At 42.3% G+C, this 17,788-nt stretch overlaps 1 protein-coding gene across 6 annotated transcripts in view; it reads right to left on the reverse strand.

Moving 5' to 3' along the window:
* Positions 1 to 251: 251 nt before the first annotated feature.
* The window catches only part of SLC20A2 (solute carrier family 20 member 2), a 65,485-nt gene continuing 47,948 nt past the window's right edge, over positions 252 to 17,788 (reverse strand). For 4 of the 6 annotated variants that reach the window (XM_034770840.1, XM_034770842.1, XM_034770839.1 and 1 more), the window contains exons 9-11: positions 10,998 to 11,183; positions 10,286 to 10,370; positions 252 to 2,203 (exon numbers count right to left, since the gene is read on the reverse strand). In XM_034770840.1, the coding sequence (XP_034626731.1) occupies positions 2,039 to 2,203; positions 10,286 to 10,370; positions 10,998 to 11,183 (436 nt within the window). In that variant the 3' untranslated portion in view covers positions 252 to 2,038. Of the gene's footprint in view, positions 2,204 to 9,600; positions 9,686 to 10,285; positions 10,371 to 10,997; positions 11,184 to 17,788 lie in introns of all 6 variants that reach the window. The other 2 variants (XM_034770843.1, XM_034770844.1) reach the window with 2 other exon arrangements.

Below are 17,788 nucleotides of genomic sequence, written 5' to 3' on the forward strand. Positions count from 1 at the left end.
TGTGTGCTGGGATTGCCAGACCAACAGAAATCATGTTTGCTGGTCACAGAATTCTTTTGTTTGAGCTACTATTCTGCAATTGTCAAAATCTATCCAAGGTCTCAAATGGACAAAAAACAACTAGGATCTAAACAAATGCAAAGTGTAAGTTCTAGCTGCCCACAGTAAGAAATCTTTAGCACTTGTGCCTTTTCCGCTCATGTCTGAGGCAGATGAATAACATTCAAAAAATTCACAAGGCAAACAAACGATAGGGGCTATTTATCTTTTTATTATAAATTTAGTATGAATGATCAATGGAAAAAGTCATAACAGAGTACCAAGAATATTTGTCTATCAAAATTTTAGCAGCATTTAAACAGTACTAGGTTCCCATCTCCATCCAAACACTGTCTTCCGCCCCCACAACAGTCACCTCAGCATGAATGGCATCGAGACTTCTAGGCTGAGATTTAAGCCACGCTTGTTCCATGTAATCCCCTGCACTGCTGTGACAATCTCAATCCAAACCTGTATCCACAGTTCCTCTAGGGCCAGACTCTCATTCCCACACAGGTTATGTCTACACCACAGTCTACAGGGTGATTGCGGTCTGGCTAAAAACAGTAGGGTAGGCTAGGAATGCAAGTTTGTACCCAGCCTGCACTGAGGCCTATGCCACCACATCTGCACTGCAATTTGTAGCCATGCTGGTTCAGGCATGTCTCCCTGTGCTGCAGTCACCCCTCAGATTGCAGTGTAGACCTGCCCTTAGTCACCATGAGCAGCATCTTATTCCACTGAAGAACACAGGGAGGGAGGAGGGACTACTCAACATGCAAACCCGGCCCTAGAGTGTTTGTTAGTATCCATAACACAGGCTGATCCGACAGGCTCAATGACACAACTGTACTCCCGAAAGCAATTCATTCACGGGGCAGGGCCCATTATTATTCATTACTTTCTAATCCCCAAGTGCCAGGCACGCTTATTACCTATCTACCTTCCTCAATTTCTATGCGTGACTTTAGAGTACAGGCCATGTAATCACCCACCCATTTCTCTGAGATTCTGTGGTGGAGAACTACTGGGGAAGGAGAAGATATTTAAGGCTTCATCTTGCTCCTGTTCAAGTTGATGGCAGGACTGGGTTCAGATTTGATAGGAGTGGGGGAAGATGGAAGATGAATATTTAGTGTATTTCAGATTCAAAATATAATTAAGTTAGTTGACTAATCACACGAACAGTAGTGTTAAGCATACAGAATAACGAGAACAGGCATAACTGTAAAATACTTCTTTTTGCTAGTTACAATCAAACATGAACAGTACTATCCCGGCTTTGCTGGGGATAGCTTAGTGAACACAATCTTTAATTAGAAGTGGGAACACACAGGTACACACACGGGTAGACGACAACATAACTCTAGCAAGCTATTTCCCTGCTTCTTTGGTACTTTCTAAACTTTCTTATCCAAAATATATACGGGAAATGCACCATTAAAAAGTTACTGTTTGTCAGTATTTACAAAAGCAGTTGCCATATAGTATTGTACACAAAGATCAATCGGATATGAACAAAGTTATCTTACGAAAAGCACTTATGCACATGTTTTGTTCCAGTATTTTTTAACTTTAAAAAAATTCATGTTATGCAATCCTGTACCTCGCTTTATCTTATATCAAATAGACAAGAAATATTTCCCAATCCATACTCTTCTTTAAAAGATTAAAAAAATCGCCACTGAAATGTTACATTATGTACAAACTTTACTAAATATTCAATTCTAGGCAATATTTTCACCCCACTTATATTATAACTTAGGTACTATTCCCTACTATATGCATATATTTCTTTAATATATAAGAACGGCACCACATTATATCACCATGTCACCAATATGACACATTGTTATATACAGTAGATATGAAGTTAGATATGGAAGATGAATCCTTGTCAACTAGCACTTCCACTGGCCAGGTTAGCTGGGCTCTTCTCCTCCCCCGCCATGGGAGAGTAGCTTGGGCTACTCGGCCTGTTTCGCGGGGAAGTGGCAATTCAGACATAGGGCAGAATCCCGTACATCAAGATCGCCATGACTCCAGCACTGAACAAGCCAGCGACAGGAACCGTCACAAACCAGGCCAGAAAGATGTTGCGGAACAGACGCCAGTCAACAGCCTTCTTGGAACGTATCCAGCCGACTGCCACCACTGACCCAACCTTAGGAGTTTGAGAAGAGGGTTAGGAGATATAAGGTTAACATCTACAAGCCTCTAAGAGACTTCTATGACCAACCCAATGCCAATCAGCTGATACCCAGCCATGTAAGTAGGCAAGATCTTAAAATAATGCAGACTTCAGTGAAGAGTGAGGCTTTGTTAAAGGATGGCTGGAATTTAGCACTTGCAGGTTGCTGGGGTTTAAAAAAAAAGAAGAAGAAGAAGAAAACCCCTCAGCAGCTGACTCTTCAATGCCTTTCCTGGTATATGCCTCAACTTCAAGCAGCTTAATTAGATGCCGGTATCTCAGTCAAATGGCAATTAACTCTGCTAGTGTCAATGCAGGTCAATGTGCTCTGCCTTTTTAGGCCCCAATCCTGCAATGAGCTCTCCACAGGCAGAGCACTGCACCCACCCCGAGCCTGTTGACGTCAATAGGCCCTGCATGGACACAGGGATCATACTGGGTGGGGCTCATTGCAGAATTGAAGCCTTAGCCCAGACGTGGGCAAACTACGGCCCACGGGCCACATCTGGCCCCTGAGCTCCCGGCCGGGGAGCCTAGTCCCTGGCCCCTCCCCCACAGCCGGGCCGTGCTCTGGCCCGCCACTCCCGCTGGGCAGCGTGGGGAGCGCAGCTGGCTCTGGCCGGGTGTCGTGGCTGCGAGCTCCTGCTGCTGGTAAGGGGGCGGGGAGCGGGGGGTTCAGTCAGTGAGGAGGGGGCGGTTGGATGGGGTGGAGGTTCTGGGGGGGGCGGTCAGGGGATGGGGACAGGGAGGGTTGGGAGTGGGAGTCCCAGGGAGCCTGTCAGGGGGCGGGGATATGAATAGGGGTCAGGAGGGCAGTCAGGGGACAGGGAGCAGGGGGAATCCCGGGGGGCAGTTAGGGGCAGGGGGTCCTGGGAGGAGATGGTCAGGGGAGGAGGAGCAGAGGGCATTTGGATAGGGAGTGGGAGTCCCGGGGGGCTGTCAGGGGGCGGGGGGTGGATAGGGGTGGGGCAGCCAGGGGACAGGGAGCAGGGGGATTGGATATGGGGCAGGGGTCCCAGGAGGGGGCGGTCAGGGGACAAGGAACTGGGGGGGGGGGGGAGTGTTGGATGGGTTGAGGGTTCTGAGGGGGCGGGAGCCAGGCTGTTTGGGGAGGCACAGCCTTCCCTACCTGGCCCTCCATACAGTTGCGCAACCCTGATGTGGCCCGAGAGCCAAAAAGTTTGCCCACCCCTGCCTTAGACTGAGAGCTCTTTGGTGCAAGGACTGAGTTGTCTTTAGTGTTTGCCAAACATCTTGCACATTTTGGGTGCTACTGAAATCTAAAGAATAAAAATTTATGCAGTCTGCCAAGTGTGTTTCCTAGTGTAAAACCTGTGCTTCTGTGCCAACCACTCATCACAGCAACTCTCCTTGTATCAAATGTTCATAGCCCTTCCTAAAAATGACTAGACCAGCCTGATGATGTGGGGAATTCAATCAGTGTGGACATCAAGGCAAGAAGGTGTTAACAGAGAAATACACTTTGAGGAATAGTTAGCAGAAGGGTTTGGCAGATCAACTTCTATATATGTACTACTGTACGAGAGAGAGTTTTAAAAGTATTGTAGCAATGGTGGCTTATTCCTGCAAACTATACCACCACCTATGGGCAGCAATGGACTAGAGGAAAGTTTTATTCATATCAGGAAATATCGCCCAGAGGATTACGGCAGGATTACAAATTAATAACTGGGACATAGAGTTCCTCTGGCCCAAGAAGTAATGCAATTAACGATGTGGCTACTTGAGACATAAAACATTTATTAGTAGCAGCACAGCTCTTATTAGCTGGGAACTGGAAACAGAAAACTCTTCTCTGTTAGAAAGTGACTTTTTGGGATCTAGCAGTAAATGGTACATTACTGCATCAGAATAAGACTCCGCAAGAGAGACAGTTAAAATCTAACTTCCTTTCACTACATTTTCAGATAAGGAAACTCACCAGCTACAAGTCCACTTTTTTTAGTATTGAGATTGAAGTTTCTTGTGGGGGGAAAAGCCCTACAATTTTTAAACAGTTTGTGGAAACAAGTATGTCTGGGAAGTTTTTCTAAATTATATTTTCTTTCTACTCCTGAAGCAGCATCTTGGGCCTCCTCAGCTGGTATAAATCAGTGTAGCTCCATAGAAGCCAACGTTAAAATAGCAAGAAATCCTTCCAACACAGAAGAAAGAAAAAGGCCACAGACTTAATGGTGTTCTTCAACAATTAAAGGGAAAAGTGAGGCTAGCAGGGGAAGAATTGCTGACAGATCTATCAAACGGGGCCATAATTGCCTGAGGAAAGTGCTGAAAGCCCCATTTGTTAGGGCATTTAAAACTAGACCCTATAATATGGAAAAGCGTGCTACGTCAGAGACCAGAGCTAGAAGAACTAGCAACTCTTCCGTCTCTAGCTACTTGGATTCTATGGTCATGAAAGCTGCCGGTAGCTACGTCCAGCACCATGGTATAGGATTCAATGTCTTGCCATATGGGCAACAGCCTAAAGAATGGATATGAGCTAGGCTAACAGAAGACCTTGTGGGCATGCTCCGGCTGAGAATCCTTCCTAAAGGAAGGCCCCAATCCCAGTCGCACTGTTGTCAACAGGAATCTTTCCATTGAGCGCAAAAGTGGAGCTGGATTTGGTCCTAAATGGCATCTTTGCCTGGACTAGACTGAACCACATTAATTTTTTAAAATAAAAACTTCCCTGCATTTAAAAGAGGTTTAGAGACATTGGGCGGAGCAAGGTGTTTTAGGAGAGGGTGAAGAGAGACACTTTCCCTGTGGGAATAAGTTAAGAGAAGATTTCACCTAATAAGATCATGCGGGTATAAAAACCCGTTCGAAGAGAAACTTATTAGCTATGTAACATTTAATCTGAATAAACCGATCAGTCACTGATACGCTAGTCTGGGGCTAGCAAGTACTGTAGATGGCTCCAGATGGCTTGCAGTTGTCTTGAGGAGAAGCGGCAACCAGCCTAAATAAAGAGAAACACAACAGCAGATTTCCGAATAGCCCCTTGGTCCAAAGAAAACTGTGTCTAGAAAGGACCGTGTTGCTTGGCTCCTTAATAATACATTTAGGGCTTCTTTTTGGGGGGTTATTTATAGCAAATTTTGAGTTTTATGTAGATGTTTGCTTGCTTGGAAAGGACAGGCAAGTAAAAGAGGAGTTGTTGCCTTGTAAATCAGAGATATATACACGTGCACTGAGGAGGAGATGGATATAGGAGACAGACTTGTTGAAAGTCTCTGGATAAGGATAAAAGGGGTAAAAACCAAGGCTGATGTCATGGCAAGGGTCTACTATAGATTAGCTAACCAGGAACAAGAGGTGCATGAGGCTTTTGTTTTGTTTTGAACAACTAACAAAATTGTCCAAAGCACAGGACTTGGTGGTGATGGGGGACTTCAACCAGACACCTGTTGGGAAAATAACGCAGCAGAGCAGATTATCCAACAAGTTCTTAGACTGTATTGGAGACAATTTTTTATTTCAGAAGGTGAAGAAAACAACTAGGGGAGAGGCTGTTCTAGATGTGATTTTGACAACTAGGGAGGAACTGGTTGAGAATTTGAAAGTGGAAGGCAGCTTGAGTGAAAGTGATCGTAAAATGATAGAATTCATGATTCTACGGAATGGCGTAGGAGGGAAAACAGCAGAATAAAGATAATGGATTTCAAGAAGGCAGACATTAGTAAATTCAGGGAGTTGGTAGGTAAGATCCCATGGTAAGCAAGTCTAAGGGGAAAAACAGTTCAAGAGAGTTGGCAGTTTTCAAAGAGACATTATTAATGGCACAAGAGCAAACTATCTCACTGTGTAGGAAAGATAGGAGGTATGGCAAAAGACCACCATGGCTTAACCAGGAGATATTCAATGATCTGAAACTCAAAAAAGAGCCCTAAAAAAGTGGACACTAGGTTAAATTACAAAGGATGAATATAAAAAAAACCCAACACAATCATGTAGGGACAAAATGAAATTAAACTAGCTAGAGACATAAAGGGTAACAAAAAAACATTCAACATATAAAAGCAAGAGGAAGACCAAGGACAGGGTTGGCCCATTACTCAATGAGGAGGGAAAGATAATAACAGAAAAGCTAAGTGACTTTTTTGTCTGTTTTCACCAAAAAGTTTAGTAGTGATTGGACATCAAACATAGTGAACACCAGTGATAATGGGGTAGGATCTGAGGCTATAATAGAGAAAGAACAAGTTAAAAATTACTTAGACAAGTTAGATGTCTTCAGTTCAGCAGGCCAGATGAAATACATCCTAGAATACTCAAGGAGCTGACTGAGGAGATATCTGACCCATTAGCAATTATCTTTGAAAACACATGGAAGACGGGAGAGATTCCAGAGGACTGGAAGAGGGCAAATAATGCCCATCTATAAGAAGGGGAATAAGGATAAAATGACTGGTGTATAATCCCCCAGGTTAACTTCAGTACTCAGAAATATAATGACACAAATAACCACGCACATCAATTTGCAAACCCCTAAAAAGTAACAAGGTGATAAGTAAGTCAGCATGGATTTGTCGAGAACAAATCATGTCAAACCAACCTAATTGCTTTCTTTGACAGGGTAACAAGCCTTGTGGATAGGGGGGAAGTGGCAGATGTGTGTATATCTTGACTTTAGTTAGGCTTTTGATATTGTCTCTCATGACTGTCTCAGAAACAAACTAGGGAAATACAATCTAGATGGAATACTATAAGGTGGCTGCATAACTGCTTGGGAATCCATTTCCAGGGAGTAGTTATCAGTGATTCATTGTCAAGCTGGAAGGGCATACTGAATGGGGTCCTACAGGGATCAGTCCTGGCTCTGGTTCTGTTCAATATCTTTATAAATGATGTAGATAATGGTATAGCGAGTATATTTATAAAGTTTGCGGACGATACCAAGTTGGGAGGGGATAGCAAAGAGTTTTGAAGGATAGCATTAAAATTCAAAATGATCTGGACAAACTGGAGAAATTGTCTGAAGTTAATAGGATGACATTCAATAAGGACAAATGTAAAGTATTCCACTTAGGTAGGAACAATCAATGGCACCCATACAAAATGGGAAATGACTGTCTAGGAAGGAGTACTGCAGAAAGAGATTTGTGGGTTATAGTGGACCACAAGCTAAATATGAGTCAAGAATATATCACTGTTGCAAAAAAAGCGAACGTCATTCTGGGATGTATTAGCAGCAGTGTTGTAAGCAAGACACCAGAAGTAATTCTTCTGCTCTACTCCGCGCTGATACGTCCTCAGCTGGAGTATTGTGTCCAGTCTGGGCATCCACATTTCAGGAAAGATGTGGACAAACTGGAGAAAGTCCAGAGAAGAGCAACAAAAATGATTTAAAGGTCTAGAAAACATGACCTATGAGGGAAGATTGAAAAAATTGGGTTTGTTTAGTATTGAGAAGAGAAGACTGAGAGGGGACATGATGACACTTAAATACATAAAAGGTTGTTACAAGGAAGAGGGAGAAAAATTGTTCTCCTTAACCTGTGAGGACAGGACAAGAAGCAATGGGCTTAAATTGCAGCAAGGGAGGTTTAGGTTGGACATTAGGAAAAACTTCCTGTCAGAATGGTTAAGCACTGGAATAAATTGCCTAGGGAGGTTGTGGAATCTCCATGATTGGAGGTTTTTAAGAACAGGTTAGACAAACATCTGCCAGGAAAGGTCTAGTTATTACTTATTCCTGTCTGGAGTGCACAGGACTGGACTAATTGATCTATTGAAGTCCCTTCCAGTCCTACACTTCTGTGTCCAAAAATCAGGGTCTTTCAAGGCTCTCTTTGTAAATATTGTAATGAGTAATATTTGTAATGTTCCCTAGTACACTTTAATGTAGAACTCTCTCAAACAGCACTATGTTAAAGCACTCTAGTGAACCTTTAGTGCGCACCAGCAGGGCCTGCATGGACCAATTAATGTGCAACATATTAGTGCACTTTAGAAATCACACCACCACAGTATGCATTACTGCTCTATGTAAACAAGCCCTTAGATACAAGTAAACATGTCTGGTGTTTACTGGATAAAAAACAGGTGTTTTGTTTGTAAGTTTTAACTGATAATACACCCCGATATCAAAAACAGACAACCAGAAGTCCTACGTATATTATACATTTCACACAATTTTTGTATCAGCTTGTATTTCCCATCTATTGTGCAAGGTTACTGTATCAAATTTCAGTCTGGTTTAGTGTGTAAGCAAGATGTAATTTTTGGTTTTTCTTGGAATTTAAAAAGATATCAGCAATGACGGCATTGGTAAATCCAGCTCTAAACACTATGAAAGTTTAGTTTATTAATAATGATTTTGATGAATTAAAGATTAGGAAAGCAGTTAAAACTTCAAAAGAGAAAAACAAAAATGATTTGTAGATATTCGATGACAGCTACCTTCAGATTGGTTTCAAACCAATGCAGTTTGCCTTCATATGCTCTGTTTAACGACAGATGTATAGAACAAGTAGTTCTGCATTCAACAGTGGTGCCTGCTAAAATACACATTTCTGTAGAGAGGATATTTATAACATCCATTTTCCATTGTTATTTCAGTGCACAGACAAGCTAATCAAATCTGCCTGTCACGTGCAGTACAAGCTATTCAGAAGCCCCTGTGTGTTAAATCGTAGGCTTCATGGATTAGAATAAATACAGGCTAACTCTACTAAAAGCCTCGTTCCAGAGTAACTTTCTGGCATGTGAACCAATGGCCAAAACCGAAAGTTCCAGGCTCTGTTGCTACAACTGGCTCCTTGTGGATGGACCCTGCTTGGCTCACAAACATTATACCTTGCAACAGCCAAAAGATACCGAACGTTTTGGGGTTAGTGACTAAAGCCACAGGGACTCTGTGCCGTCCTGGATCTCTCCACAGGGACAGGGCTCTGGCTGTTGCAAAAATAAAGATTTTTTCCTTTTACATTTCAGAGCTTCTCACGGCATAGGAATGTTGCATTTCTACTAGCCATAGTTAGCAATTTAAGTTAATTGTGTGAACACTACATGTTGCATGTGCACCATGCTTTATTGAGGATGCTCAACATAAGACCGCTAAACATCTGTTAACGTGACCACCTAAGTCTACAATAACATTGTGAACAGTAAACTACACTAGTCAGATTCACACTGGCCAAATTAACATTATGGTAAGAACCTTAAACTTTCCACCCTTTTGTGCAAATGCTCAGTCTTAACTTTGCATCTGTGTAGTTCTTTTGAATGTAATTTTGTTTGTTTGTTTGTGGTCATCAAAATCTATTTGGCGCAAAACATAATGAAGGCAAACTGCAACGATCAGCATTTCTCAGAATTTGACTGTTACAGATTGAGATTATCACTGCAAACTCCAATACCTTGCAATGAGTGGAGCTTATTGGAATACCCACATTTGAGGCAACAAGTACCGTTAGCGCACACATTACTTCAATGCAAAATCCACTGTGAAGAAATAAAAAAAAGATAGATGGAAATGTTGTAGTATAAGAGTTACATGAAGGAAATCCCATGCCATGCACTTATCAAGACAGTGAAGTATGAACGATGGAAGGTGTCTCAGCCTCTGAACACTGAGGAATGCTACAGATCTAGGTTCAAATGGCATAATCAAAGAAAAGCAAATCATCTGCTTCTACTCCCAACATACTGTGGAACTGTTTAATTTTGCTTGTGATCATTCTCTCTTTAGAGCTGTAGATGCCATATTTGGGAAGGGTTACTCTGGGCAGAGCCTATCGAGTTCAAACCCTGTATGCTCCTATGCCCCAGTTACAATTGATTTTCAATCTGAAAATCAAAAATGTATTTTTTACAGTGAACATTTCCAGTTCTACATTGATGTAAATCTCTTTGTTCGTTTGTTTGTTTTTGAAAGACCAGAACTGGGCCATGCCTCAACATCAATTGGATTTTGCCTTGCAGACGAGAACTATTTCAGCTTTTTCTTGCATTGAATCATGCCATTGTACAGAGACCTGAGCAGCAAACTTAAAGATGTACAGTCCAGACTGCCATGACTGCAGTCACATGGCAAAAGCATACCTTGCAGTGTGTAGTACTGACAGGAAGTCCAACATTGGAAGCTACCACAACTGTGAACGCCGAAGCCAACTCAATAGTGAATCCACTGCAGGAAGCATAAGAAAACACTTCACAGTCACTCTTTGTATCAGTTTGGACTGACACCATGCAGTGTGCCAAAGTCTTACCCGTATCTTCTTCAACTGTTTATCTCCAACTGATTTGGCCATAGAATTACATTAGAAGAACAATGGACTACTGAATAATGGAAACAATACACACTAGTTATCTGCATTAAACTGGTTGCACAGCTCAATGCTTCAGGCTGTTTTACTGTTCTACTGTCCAGTGAACCATGCTTAATTAGTCATTAGGTTAGTGGCAGCAGAGGTCTAGTATGCATTAAAGCAAAACTAAGAGTCAGATTCATATTTGTAATGTTATGAAGCACATGGAGAAAGCTAATTTTGTGATTTCCAAATTTCATGGTTTCACATGCTAATTAGGACAGCAGTAGAATACATTGGTCAACTAGACCTCTACAATTCAGACTCATACCACATTAATTTACAGGGATATTTTAACAAGGTAGCGGGTCAAAAAAGTTACCATTAGAATCAAATCAAAAGCAAACCCAGCAGTCCACACAATTAAAAGCAAAACTACAGCAGCAATTTCTCAAACTAGATCCTATTAGAAATTCAGGCAATCAAATTAGTCATCTTGTACCTACCTCGAAGGTGTGATTGGAGTGAGGTCTTTACCCATAGTCTGGATAACTCTTCTACCCCAGACCCAGAGACCTACACAGATCCCAACACCTCCATAAAACAGCAGCCAGACAGGAGTCGCAGCTTCTTGCATTACACCTCCTTGTTCATATATAAGCCACAGAGCTACCAGAGGACCAATTGCATTGCTGAGAAAATAAAATATATCGGGGTTATAAAAACAGAGGCAAGTGCTTTTCAACAAGTCACATTTGTTGTATTCATTTTTCTCCAAAACTGGGTGTAGCATTATTCTAATCCCACCATGAAATAGATTAAAACTTTGTACAATGTCATTTGTAAGGAAGACTGCAGTGTGTGACAAATGGGATCAGATCCAAATTCAGGAGCCCCTTGTTGCCTACATTTCACTGTTGATCACTATGGCAGAAATTGACAGAAGTTTCTATTATGCAAATAATTTTCCAGAAATTGGTACCTTACAGATGTCTTGGCTCCATATTGGGCGCCATGAAGGCGCGACTCCAGGGGGCACCCGTACTGACCTGATGGATGCTGCTGTGGGAAAAATCTTCTGGCTACCGTGCCCGTGTGCACGCACACACCTGATTGGAATGGACGTGAACAAGCACTCGAAGAGGAACTGTTACAAGAATGCCATGCGTCTGACGAAATGGGTATTCACCCACGAAAGCTTATGTTCCAATACGTCTATTAATCTATAAGGTGCCACCGGACTCTTAGTCGCTTTTTTACAGATCCAGACTAACACAGCTACCCCTCTGATACAGTTACAAGAAGGTGACGGATTTTTTTAAATCTCATTTTTGAATGCTCAGGAGTGGCAATACTGGGATATGGCTGGTGTGTCTCTGCATCATGTTAAACTCTGGCTGCAATATCAACCTTTTGTGGCCAGTTACAGCTATTACAAGATAAAGCAATTGTCAGGCTGCTCTGACATGACACCGTGGACCCAACTCTGCACAGAAGTTGTGCCAGGGTCAGAGAAAGGCAACAGAGAGCGTGTAAGCCAACTTTGCACACACCTCTGACTTGCACTCTGAAAATATCAGCAGCACCGATATGTGCAACATCTGTTCTTATACCTTAATGCTGCCTTTAGTGCTGATGAGAAGTCTTGCCCTGCAGCTGATCAAGTCAGAATGACATAAAAAGGGAGAGACCTAACTCTAAATTAAATGCTGCATCTAAACTCTCAATTCAATGCTGTTACTCTGTGGTCTTTAGGGATTCCTTTCAGTGACTTAAGAGTCAGAATTATGGAAGAATATGGTGACAGCGTTCAGGGGAAAATCTGCAGTTTCTAGCAACACATCAGAGATTCTTGTTAAGAGTTTACATCTGCTATGTTGGCTGGATCAAATTTAACATCTGCATTATTCTGTTGATGTTTCAGATTTTCGCATTAGGAAAAAAATAAATGTAGGAATGTGTGAAGCAGGCCTAAAGGAACTGACATTAAATACTTTGAAATATTTCTTTACCAAATACACGTAGAGGGAACATATTTAACATTTTTATGGCTTAAGCTGATCAGAGTGACTATCATAATTCTGAGGAAAGGAAAGACTGAGAGCAGCAGAATAAGGACAATGGACTTCAAAAGAGCAGACTTAAACAGGGAAGTGGTAGGTAAGAGCCAATGGGAAGAAAATCTAAGGGAAAAAGGAATTCAGGAGAATGGCAGTTTCTCAAGGCACAACAGCAAATTATCCCAATGTGAAGGAAAGATCCGAAGAATAGGAAAAGGCCAATATGGCGCCATCGGGAGCTCTTTAGTGACCAGAAAATCACAAAGGAATTCTTCCGAAAGTGGAAACAAGGACAAATTGCTAAGGAGGAGTATCAAAGAACAGCACAAGCATGTAGGAAGAAAATCAAAAGGGCTAAGGCACAGAATGAGTTACATAAAAGGTGATAAGAAGAGGTTCGATGAATACATTAGGAGAAAGAAAAAGACAAAGGGACATGAGGTTCTCTACTCAGCGGGAAAGGAAAGTCAATCACTGATGACATCAAGAAGCCTGGGGTGTTTAATGCATATTTTGCTTCAGTCTTCCCTAAAAAGTGAAATGGTGACCAGATACTCCATACAACTAACATTAACAACCAGGGGGAAACAAACACAAGCCAAAATATGAAAAGAACAGGTTAAAGAGTATTTAGATAAGTTGGATGTACTCAAGTCAGCAGGGCCTGATGAAATTCATCCTAAAGTACTTAGTCTTAGGGTACGTCTACACTACCCGCCGGATTGGCGGGTAGCGATTGATCTATGGGGATCGATTTATCGTGTATAGTGTAGATGCGATAAATCAATCCCCGATCGCTCTCCCGTCGACTGCTGAACTCCAGCAGTGCGAGAGGCGGAAGCAAAGTCGACAGGGAAGCCACGGTCGTCGATCCAGCGCCGCGAGGACGCAAAGTAAGTAATTTTAATTCAATCTAAGATACGTTGACTTCAGCTACGCTATTCTCGTAGCTGAGGTTGCATATCTTAGATTGATCCCCCGTGCAAATCAGGCCTTAAGGAACTAGCTGAAGCAATCTCAGAACTGTTAGCAATGATCTTCGAAAACTCATGGAGAACGGCAAACTCAGTAGTTAACTTTCAAAGGAGAACAAGGAGGACCTGGGGAATTATAGACCAGGCAGCCTAACTTCGATACCTGGAAAGATACTAGAATAAATTAGTAAACAATCAAACTGTAAACACCTAGATTAGAACAGGATTATAAGGAATAGCCAGCACGAATTTGTCAAGAACAAACCAACCTAATTTTCTTCTTTAACAGAGTTACTGGCCTGGTAAATAAGAGAGAAGCAGTTGATATGATACACCCTGATTTTAGTGTTTGGAAATGTGGTCTAGATGAAATTACTTTAAGTTGCATATTCGACAGGTTGAAAGACCATACTGAAAGAGTAGTTACCAAGGGTTTGCTGTCAAACTGGGAGGGCGTATCTAGTAGAGTTCCACAGGGATCAGTCCTGGGTCCAGTACTATTTGATATTTTCATTAAATGACTTAAACAATGGAGTGGAGAATATGCTTTAAAATCTGCAGATAACATCAAGCTGGGAGAGGTTGTCAGGGATGGTCAAGGTTTACCTGGTCCTGCCTTATTACAGGGGGCTTGACTTGATGACTTGTTGAGGTCCCTTCCAGCCCTACTTTTCTATGATTCTATGGATTAATCGATACCTGCAGCCACTTTAGCAGACTACAGCAGATTTTCAAAAGAACTCAGCATCTAGCAGAAGCTCCTGTTATTGTCAAGCGGAAACTCAATATTTTTGAGAAATCAGGACACATGCTTCATTTAAGTACCTAAAGGTAAAAGGAATGCTTTAGGAAATCTGGCCCCAGTTGTACAGCTAAGGTGAGGTTCTATGAATGCTGTGTCACAATGCCAAGGCTAACATCACCAAAGAAAGCATACTAACTCTTACCCAAGGCAAATATACTTTACTGATTGTACAGGACTTTCCTTGATATGGTATGTTGCAATATGACTCGTTAATTGGTACTTTCCTTACCCCAACCCAAGAAAGCACAAAAGGAAGATTGCATTGTAATTATCAGATTCTAATCACATCTACGTGATTACAAAACGGAAGATAAATAATTTTAAAAAGTCAAACATAATTCAATAGATTTAAAATCTAATAGGCAGCTACTCTCTTTACAAACCGATAACAGCGAGTGGGATTCTGAGAACGCAGAATTCAGGGATTGACAGTTACACTTGTCCTGGGTCCCAGACTGGCTATATTTACTCCTGGCACAGTACCAACACACACAGCTGGAGCAAGGGACAGCTTTAAGGTCTTATACTGTACAAGGCAAGTCACCATGGCTAGGAATTAATCATTTATATCGTTTCAAAACTGGAGTCTCAGCTTTCATTGGAATAAAGTATTTGTGTCTGATCCTGCCCAAGTCGCTGGGAGTCGAGAGTCCTCAGCACCTCCTAGGAAGCACTGAAGTAAAATGCGACTCTTACACTTCACTTCACTTCACAACTCCTTTTCCCATTTACATGGGGGAAGAAAGAGGTGCTCATGATTGTTTGCCACTCCATCTGGTCCTTGGCATGGGTTCATAGGTCTTGGAGTTCATCTTTTTCTCTTCAAACTTCTTTTGACAGAGTCTTTCCATCGTATCCTCGGGCTTTCACATCCTTTCTGGCAGTCCTCTTGCTCTCTTTGATGGTCTTTCTTTTCCCATTCGTACCATGTGTCCAGCCCACCTCAACAGTGCACTCTCCAGTCTATCACTCAGAGTCCCAAGTCCATCTTTCCCCTAATTTCTTCCATGCACACACTGCGTACCCTCCACTTGCCTGCCATTCTCTTCACTATATTATTTTCTACCACCTGTATCTTCTTTTCTTCCATCTAAAATGAGGCCCTTACTCTCACTCCATTATTTCATGAGAAATCAAACTCTAAAATGATGTGAGAAACACTGCCATAAATGGACTTTGCTTACAGATCAGTGTGAATACTTCCATCCCAAGCAAATGACTCCAAGAACTGGCCTGGAGCAGTGATTAGAAAGGAAGTTTCTGTTAGGAATGCATGACCAAAAAATGAGACATTCCAATTGCATGGTAAATTGTATTATTTTAAAAGTGGTTTTATTGTTTGACTTTTAATTGGGCAAAAGAGTCTTAGGGATTTGGAGAAAGGCCCTAGCAGCAATAAATGGTTCAAATTAGTAAAAACTCTGAAAAATGGAGATAAAAATCTGATTTTTAGAAGCACTGCACTGATTAAATCCATTGCAGATTAAATCCATTTTAGCTAAACATAAGGTAATTTCAATTAGCAAAAATATTCTAAGATTCCCATATGCTGACATATCTTCTAAGGAGGATCTTCGAAGGAGTCACTGTGAATGCTTGAGATATAGCTAAGAATGATAAAGTCAACAGAAGCACAAAGGAAATGATTGAAAGCCCTGTAGTGTAGGATTGCAAAATCGATTCTGCCTGGAAGGAAGAAGAGTCACTTGATTGAATCACTTACAATTTTTAAACCAAGACTTCATTGCTGTGCCCACAGTTTGTAGGGCCAAATTAAATTAGCAGCAGAGACAGAGGAGGTGATTCCTAATGAGTCCTGAATAGGGGAGACTATTATCCCCACTGGACAGATGGGAACTGAAGCACAGGAAGACTGAGATGCAACAGCTGACACAGGAAACCCATTGTGAAGCAAGGAATCTGTCCCCTCCAATACTCCCAGTTCTTGTGGATGAGGTGGGAAGAAACAAAATCTATCTCATAAATATAAGCCTGAAGGGACCATTCTGGTCACCTAGTCTGCCCTCGTGTGTAACACACAGGCCATAGGATTCCTGTTTGAACCAGGGCATGTCTCTTTTAGAAAAACGTCCAATCTAATCTGAGGAAATGAGCTAATAAGAGAGAGTCTCCTCCCGCCCTACTCCCAACACACACACAGGTGTGATCCCGTAATCTGACTCTGTGCAGAACACAGGCCCTAGATTTCATCCAGGAATTCCTGCACCAAGTCCAGAAATTTGTGGTGGAACTAGAGCATCTCTTTTAGAGACCCCAAGGGATGGAGAATCCATCACATCCCTAGGGACCTGATCCAAAGACTACTGAATTTGGAGGAGGTCTTTCCATTAACTTCAGTGGGCTTTGGACCAAGCCCTTGGTGAGCAGTGCGCCATGCCTCTGATGGTGTTGGAGGATTAGGAAGGTGCCCAGCATGCCAGTGGATTATTAGGTCACTGGGTCCCCCTCCGGAAGTCAGCTACAGGCAGGGGAACCCCTTTGTGTGGAGAGACAGGACTGAGAGGCTTCTTGGGGACATCCATCAATTCAGACTTCTGAATGCCTAGCTGGATCCCATCAGCGACGGTTAGGTATTTTTACAACACTGCAAGAGGAACAGTATTGCGCTCCTGATCATTAAAATCCATAGTTCTCCGGAAGACGCATACAACCCTCTGTGGGGACGAGTAGGGCCCCAGCCCTTCCAACTTGTTCCGAGAATTAGCCCCAGACAACCGTATCAAACACTGGCAACTCTGCATGCAGTCACACTCTTGGGCCACATCTTTTTTCTGAACTGCCCTTTTCATTCTTGTGTTGACCTCTGAGTGGTCCCGTGTGCTCCCCGTGTGCCTGAGTCCTGAGCCAGTGAAACCTGCACACGCCACACAATTAAGTTTAACAACAACATTTTTTCAGAGCTTCTGTTCTAACACATTTAGCTGGGATTTAAAATTCTTTAGCTTTTGTTCAGCACATGCACACCACGTTGTCACATGGCTCCTGGATTGGCTCAGTTAGTCCCAGGGCCTGGAACAGATCCAGTGTCGTTGCCACAGCACGTTTAAGCTTACAGCAGGGAGGTGGCCTGAACCAAACAACCAGCCAAATAAGGTATCATCATTGCTCTCTGCTTCTTTTAACAGGCAGCCGCTATTGCTATCATCCCTGTTGATGTCAGCCCAAAGGGGAGCCCCGAGTGCTGCAAATGCTGAATCCTGATGCAAAAATCGGAGCTATTTGCAGTTTGGTATGATATTAGCATGTGGAAATATGCATCATGAAGGACTGTCAAGGCCAGATTTCCTGGCTCAGCTATCCTGGTCAGTGAGTACATGCTAACTTGGTTTGGGAGGCAATAAACCAATTTAACCTCTTCAAGGCCTGAATCAAAAGTCTTCCCTTAGTCTCTTCTGTATGATGGAATACATGGAACGTATCCATATTATTATTTACTG

This window comes from Trachemys scripta, chromosome 5 (genome assembly GCF_013100865.1).
Source record: "Trachemys scripta elegans isolate TJP31775 chromosome 5, CAS_Tse_1.0, whole genome shotgun sequence".
Taxonomy (NCBI): domain Eukaryota; kingdom Metazoa; phylum Chordata; order Testudines; family Emydidae; genus Trachemys; species Trachemys scripta.